The sequence below is a fragment of the Cajanus cajan genome, chromosome 10, assembly GCF_000230855.2.
Source record: "Cajanus cajan strain Asha chromosome 10, NIPB_CcT2T_4, whole genome shotgun sequence".
Classification (NCBI taxonomy): domain Eukaryota; kingdom Viridiplantae; phylum Streptophyta; class Magnoliopsida; order Fabales; family Fabaceae; genus Cajanus; species Cajanus cajan.
Genome location: NC_138526.1, coordinates 17,646,052 through 17,652,711, shown reverse-complemented (window position 1 = coordinate 17,652,711; position 6,660 = coordinate 17,646,052). Strand labels below are relative to the sequence as shown.

At 39.9% G+C, this 6,660-nt stretch overlaps 1 protein-coding gene across 1 annotated transcript; it reads left to right on the top strand.

The window, feature by feature from the left end:
• The first annotated feature begins 1,493 nt into the window (after positions 1 to 1,493).
• Positions 1,494 to 5,886, top strand: LOC109806283 (putative disease resistance RPP13-like protein 1). Its single transcript, XM_083066012.1, has one exon. The coding sequence runs from the start codon at positions 1,820 to 1,822 to the stop codon at positions 4,721 to 4,723; it is 2,904 nt and encodes a 967-aa protein (XP_082922138.1). The 5' UTR covers positions 1,494 to 1,819; the 3' UTR covers positions 4,724 to 5,886.
• The last annotated feature ends 774 nt before the right edge of the window (positions 5,887 to 6,660 follow it).

Sequence of the window (6,660 nt, the reverse complement as noted above, 5' to 3'; positions counted from 1 at the left end):
AGGCGACAATGGCAACTCTAGGAAGTGTTGATAGAAACCTTTCAATAGAAACAATTTAGAATAGGAAGAGGGTTGGAAGCTTTACGTGGAAGAACTTAAGTGTCCTGAGACGGAAGTGAAAATGAGAGAGAGGAGCGGGAAATAAGCTTTTGGGAAAAGATACTTTACACTTGATGCACTAAAGTTTAATTTTTTTATATTTATTTTAATGACATGTTATTTATTTAGTGGGTTGTGCTAAAGTGGACGTATTAGAGCTGTGTGCACACAAGATTTACTCCTAACGAGTAATATCGAACTTTCATTTAAAACAATTATATTTATATGGAAAAAGTTAGAATGTGCATACATTCATTTAAATCACCTTAGAAGCTGCGCCTCCTATTTTCCTCTCTTTTCTTGCTCTATTTTCTACACAAGCCTAGTAACTACACTCCGTAGAAATTTTGGAATAACTATAGCAAAGAGAATTCGAAGGACAAAGTGCACATACATACCTCAACTGAAACACAAGGCAAAAAATATTGTAAGCATGGAAATTTCCAGAGTTACGGTTCTTTCAACTCTAATTCCCATACCATGATAAGAATTGTAATTTTATATCCTCGTAGTTTCCTCAATTTCTTTCTCCTTCGACATTTTCCTTGAGAAACTTGTGACTTGCCGAGATGAGAACTCTTCATAGTCCTCAGTTATAATGGTGAATCAAAAGAATTATAAGGAATACAACACAGGGCTTCTACATGATACCAATACTCAAAAATACCATGAAGTGCTCTTTCCTAGTTCAATATTTGTGTTGTTTATTTGCCATTGAATAACTAAATAAATTACAACATGTACTACTATCAATAATATTAATTTAACCAGATACTTTACTGAGTGAATTGATTTTTTATCCTGTCCATTCTGGCATGTTTTTATCAATCTACTAATCATGCATCAACATTCTAACAGTTCTATAACTAGTCAAAATTAAAGTGATCACCTACAACAAATAATAAACGGTCCACAGTTTCACTTTAAACTTATTTAGATGCAAGTTAGAAACGTTTTTGAAAGGTTATTTATCAAAAATAAAAGACTATTTTTTAGAAGAGAAATTCTCAAAAATACCTTTAAATTTGTATCCAAATAAGCTTTTCATCCATTATAAATGCGTTCATCAACTAGGTCTAGAATCGTATAAACATGTTTACAGTCTACACCATTCCTGGGACCATTCATCAATGCCTTTTCACACTATTCTTATGACCTCATGGGCTCGAGTATTTAGAGTGTTGCAATCTTAGTAATTTCGTTAAGCAATATTCCGCAAGTAATTGTTTATGGTTTATGCAAACCGATGACATCATTAATTGAAATCATAAATAATAATAATATTATGTACCAAAACTTGAAATTAAATCCTTCATTAAAATGAATTGTTTACGTACTAAAAATTCCATCATTCCGTTAATGGAGGTAGACAGCTGTTCCATTGTTAGGATCCAAGATAAGTTTGCCGTATTCGTTGAATTCAATATTGGCATCTTAAAAGTCCGCATTACAGGCAGATAAAGCGGCTATAAGGATGCTGACTGCATTTTCTCCCATGTGAACAAGTAAGCATGTAGGATATTATAATTAATTAATTAAACCAAAGAGTATAATTTGTTTTAGAAGATCCAATGAAATCATGAAAATAGAAAAACAGATCCCGTGTTGACCTGGGTGTTGTGAGCAAAGTCCATAGTATATTAGTCTTCACTTCGACGTTGCTTTTGTGCTTAAACTGTTGTTAGCTTTGGACTCTCATTGAATCCAAGGAACTGAAGATATGGCTGTGGCATTTGTGGGGGAGGCTTTCCTCTCAGCTTCTGTGGAAGTGTTGCTAGAGAGGATCGTTTCCCATGAGTTCCTATACTTCTTCCGGAGCAAGGAGCTTGACGTTTCACTCCTGAAAAGGCTGAAAATAACACTGTTGAGTCTTCAAGCTGTACTTAATGATGCTGAGGAGAAACAGATCGCAAATCCTGCTATCAAGGAATGGCTAGATGAGCTCACACATGCCCTCTATGATGCTGATGATTTGTTGGATGAAATCAACACTGAAGCTTTGAGATGCAAAGTGGAAGGTGTGTCCCAAAGTCAACCCATTAGTGATCAGGTGCGAAACTTCCTTTCTTCTCCTTTCAAAAGGTTTTACGGGGTCATCAATAATGAAATACAAGCTGCGTTTCAAAGATTAGAGCAATTTTCACTGCAAAAAGATATCCTTGGGTTGAGAGAAGGTGTTTCTAGCAGAGTTTGGCATGGAACCCCCACAAGTTCTGTGGTAGATGAATCTGCTATATATGGCAGAGATGATGACAAGAAGATACTCAAAGATTATTTGTTGTCAGAAGAAGATAATGGTAGTGGCAGTAGAATAGGAGTTATTACCATTGTAGGCATGGGTGGAGTTGGTAAAACAACCCTTGCTAAACTCCTTTTCAATGACCATGAAGTGAAAGAGAAATTTGATCTGAAAGCATGGGCATATATTTCCAAGGATTTTGATGTTTGCAAGGTGACAAAGAGCCTTCTTGAATCCGTTAGCTCAAAGCCAGTTGTCACAAATAACCTGAATACCTTACAAGTTGAATTGCAGCAAAGCTTATGCAATAAAAGGTTTTTGCTTGTATTGGATGACATATGGGATGGAAGCTATAATGATTGGAACAAACTAAAAGCCATTTTCAAAGCTGGGGAAAGAGGAAGCAAGATCATCATCACAACACGGGATGAAAATGTGGCACTCGCGATGCAAACCTCTCTTCCTATACACTACCTAACATCTCTTGACACTGAAGATTGCTGGTCCTTGCTTTCTCATCATGCATTTGGAGCACCTAACAGCATGAAACAATCCAAACTAGAAGTAATTGGCAAAGAAATTGCAAAAAGATGTGGTGGCTTACCATTAGCTGCAGAAGCCCTTGGGGGCCTTCTTCGGACAAAATTAATGGAAAAGGAATGGAATAGAGTCCTGAAAAGTAACATCTGGGATTTACCAAACGTCAAGGTGGTACCAGCTCTGTTATTGAGCTACCATTATCTTCCTGCTCCTTTAAAACGATGCTTTTCCTACTGCTCAATTTTCCCCAAGAACTCCATTTTAAACAAGAACATGATGGTTCAGTTGTGGATTGCAGAAGGGTTAGTGCACGAGTCCAAAAGCAACAAATCTATGGAGGAGGTAGGTGATGAGTATTTCGAAGAACTCGTGTCACGATCACTGATTCGCCGGCAGAGCATCAATGAGAAAGAGGCCTTTGTGATGCATGATCTCATCAATGAATTAGCAACAATGGTTTCATCTGCATATTGCATTAGGCTCGAGGATCCAAAGGCGCATGAAATTCATCTTGAAAGAGCTCGTCACTTGTCATACAACAGAGGGAGGTATGACTGCTTCAATAAATTTGGCACACTTGATGGAGCAAAATGTCTTCGCACCTTTCTAGCCTTACCATTGAGACATTGGTGGTCATCAAAATATCCTAATCTCAGAAGGCATTACCTATCAAACAAGTTACTATTTGACTTGCTGCCAGCAATGGCGCGGCTAAGGGTGTTATCTTTGTCACACTACAACAATATCACTGAGGTGCCAGAATCAATTGGAAACTTGACACACCTTAGATATTTAGATCTCTCTAACACTAAAATTGAAAGATTGCCCGACGCAACGTGCAAGCTCTACAATCTACAAACCTTGTTGCTGTCCAAATGCTGGTTACTCACTGAATTGCCCGAGAAAATTGGAAATTTGGTTAATTTACGCCACCTTGATATTACAGACACCGAATTGAAAGAAATGCCTGTGCAGATAGCAGAACTGAAGAATCTCCAAACGCTGTCAAACTTTGTTGTTAGCAAACAGCAAGATGGATTGAAGATCTCAGAGCTGAGAAAATTCCCCCATCTGCAAGGGAAACTTTCAATCTCAAAGCTGCAAAATGTGACAAACCCTTTGGAAGCCTTTGAAGCCAAGTTGAAGAAGAAAGAGGAAATTGTGGAATTGGCATTGAAGTGGAACTGCAACGCCTCCGAAGACTCGCAAGTTGAAAGGCTTGTTCTGGAGCAGTTGCAGCCCTCAACAAGTTTGAAGAAACTCACCATCAAATCCTACGGTGGAACTAGCTTTCCAAATTGGTTAGGAGATTCCTCTTTCGGCAACATGGTGTGTTTGCGCATCAGTGATTGCGACCATTGTTGGTCACTGCCTCCACTGGGACAACTACTTAGTCTCAAGGAACTCATCATTTCAGGACTAAAATCGGTTAGGAGTGTTGGAACTGAATTCTACCGAAGTTCTAGCACTCTTTCTTTCCAACCTTTTCCATCGTTGGAGGAATGGAACTTAATTGGAGTTGGAGACACATTTGTAGAGTTTCCCATTCTGAAGCGTCTTTTTCTATGTGACTGTCCCAAACTCAAAGGAAACTTACCCAACAACCTTCCTTCATTAACAGGACTTGAGTTATCCAAATGTCCCTTACTCAACTCACAACAACAACATCCAAATCCAGATGAAGTGGCAAGTAACGGCGACGTTACAAGGCCGTTAATTCTGCTTTCGCTTTATTCTCTTAGAGAGTTAACTATCTCATGCATTCCGTCTGTCACGTCGTTCCCAGAAAACGCTCTTCCCGCGCTACACGTCGCTCGACAAGTTGCAAATATTCAACAGCTGTGACTCACTGACATCCTTCCCCTTGGGCTGTTTCCCCGTCCTCAAGAGCCTCTTCATTCTGGGCTGCAAGAACCTAAAATCCATTACCGTCACGCAACGCGCGTCACCGCAGTCTCTCTCGTGTCTTCAGAGTTTATCCGTATACGCGTGTCCGAACCTGGAGTCACTTCCTTTTCCATTGGCCCCTCCCAACCTAAACAACCTCCTCGTGTCGAGTTGCCGCAAACTGAAATCGCTACCTGTTGGTACCGGAAAATGAATTCGGAGGCACTCGAAATACAGAGGTGCTTTAAATCTTTGGCGATCGAAAAATGGCAAAGAAGTTTCTGAGGAAGGGCACGAAGACACTTTTCGTGAAACTCTCGAAATCATTGTACCAGGAAGGACACGAAGACACTTTTCGAGAAATTCTCGAAATCATTGTACCAGGAAGGACACGAAGACACTTTTCGAGAAACTCTCGAAATCATTGTACCAGGAAGGACACGAAGACACTTTTCGAGAAACTCTCGAAATTATTGAACTAGGAAGGACGCTGCTCAAGAGAAAGGCTCACAGCCTCGCAACCTCTCAAAGTACAAGAAAAATCAGGAAACACTCGAGTATATTTTTCGTTGGTTACTCGAAATCCCAAGAATCCGGACATACACGAACACACTTCGCAACCTCTCGGAATGAAGAGCTTAAAGGAGACACGATTTAAGAGCGGTTGAAGTAAATCATGGGATAAGTGTCAAAGGCTGCAAAACGGTTTGGGGAAGTTAATGAGCAGTTCCAAGAGTTATCCAAAGACGTGCCCGGGAATAAGCCACGACGTGGAAGTTTAGAACGGTTATGCGCTTCCGGGGCACGTCAGAAACAGTTACCTTTCCCAGATTTTTGTCTATAAATTAAACGAGCCATGCTCGTAGCAGTGGTCGAGAATCTAATTCCCACAATACCTCACACGCACTCCGCAGCCTGTGCATAAGGCATACTGTGCATACGAGACAGCTTTGGGTACGATTTCTCGACCACCTTTCTTTTTCCTTTTTTAGGAGTAGTGTAGCATAGCGTAGCATAGCATAATCTAGCCTAGTGTAGTGTAGTCATTCTGAACATGTTTCGTTGTCCTTACGAATTGTAATTATGTTACCATTTAATGAAAACTCTATTTTTTGCTTGTACGATTTTATTTTTTCACTGAAAGTCTTCAATTCTGTCATGTCACGAACACGCATAAATTGAAACGTGAAATCGTGCTAGTTCGAATAAAAAGAATCCGTGAACAAATTCCACCGTAAACAAATTGGCATGCCCGGTGGGACACGTTTGATGAACTTCATTGAACTAATTGAAGTAGTTTTGTGTGTGCTTCTATTTTTATGAGACTTAGAAGTGAGAGAACTATGTCTACATCCAGCAAAAGAGATGCGCTTAATGAAGAACAGGGTAATGGAGAAAATCGGAATACAAATCAAGAAAATGTGCCAAATGAGGCCAGGGGGCAATGTCTCCACCTCCTGTAAATATTCCGAACTCCGCGGGATTTCTGAATGCATCACAAGAAATGGTGAACGCTACCCGCGAATACCCATGGGGGATGCCTTCGAATTGGAGAAGTACCCAGCCCATGAGCGTAGAAATGCCAATACCATATTCTGGGCACAATTCTCAAATGCAAATATCATCATATGGGTATAATGCAGTCCCAAATGGGATGGGCTTTATCATGCACGATCCTCACTAGCATGTTGGCACAAGCCAAGAAGGGTCATTGGTTCGACAAAGTAATTATATACCCACGGGTATAAGTAATGAAGCCATGATAGCCTTTCGACAACAAATGGATCATAGTAACCACGATATGGTAAATTTGTTGTCTACACAAATGTACAACACATTCACACCCCTATACGAGCTGATGAGCAAAATAAGAGATAAAATTAATGATAATCGGC

Bases quoted from the DNA above. Each gene is read 5' to 3' on its own strand.
- LOC109806283 (XM_083066012.1), top strand. From the start codon at position 1,820: ATGGCTGTGGCATTTGTGGGGGAGGCTTTCCTCTCAGCTTCTGTGGAA.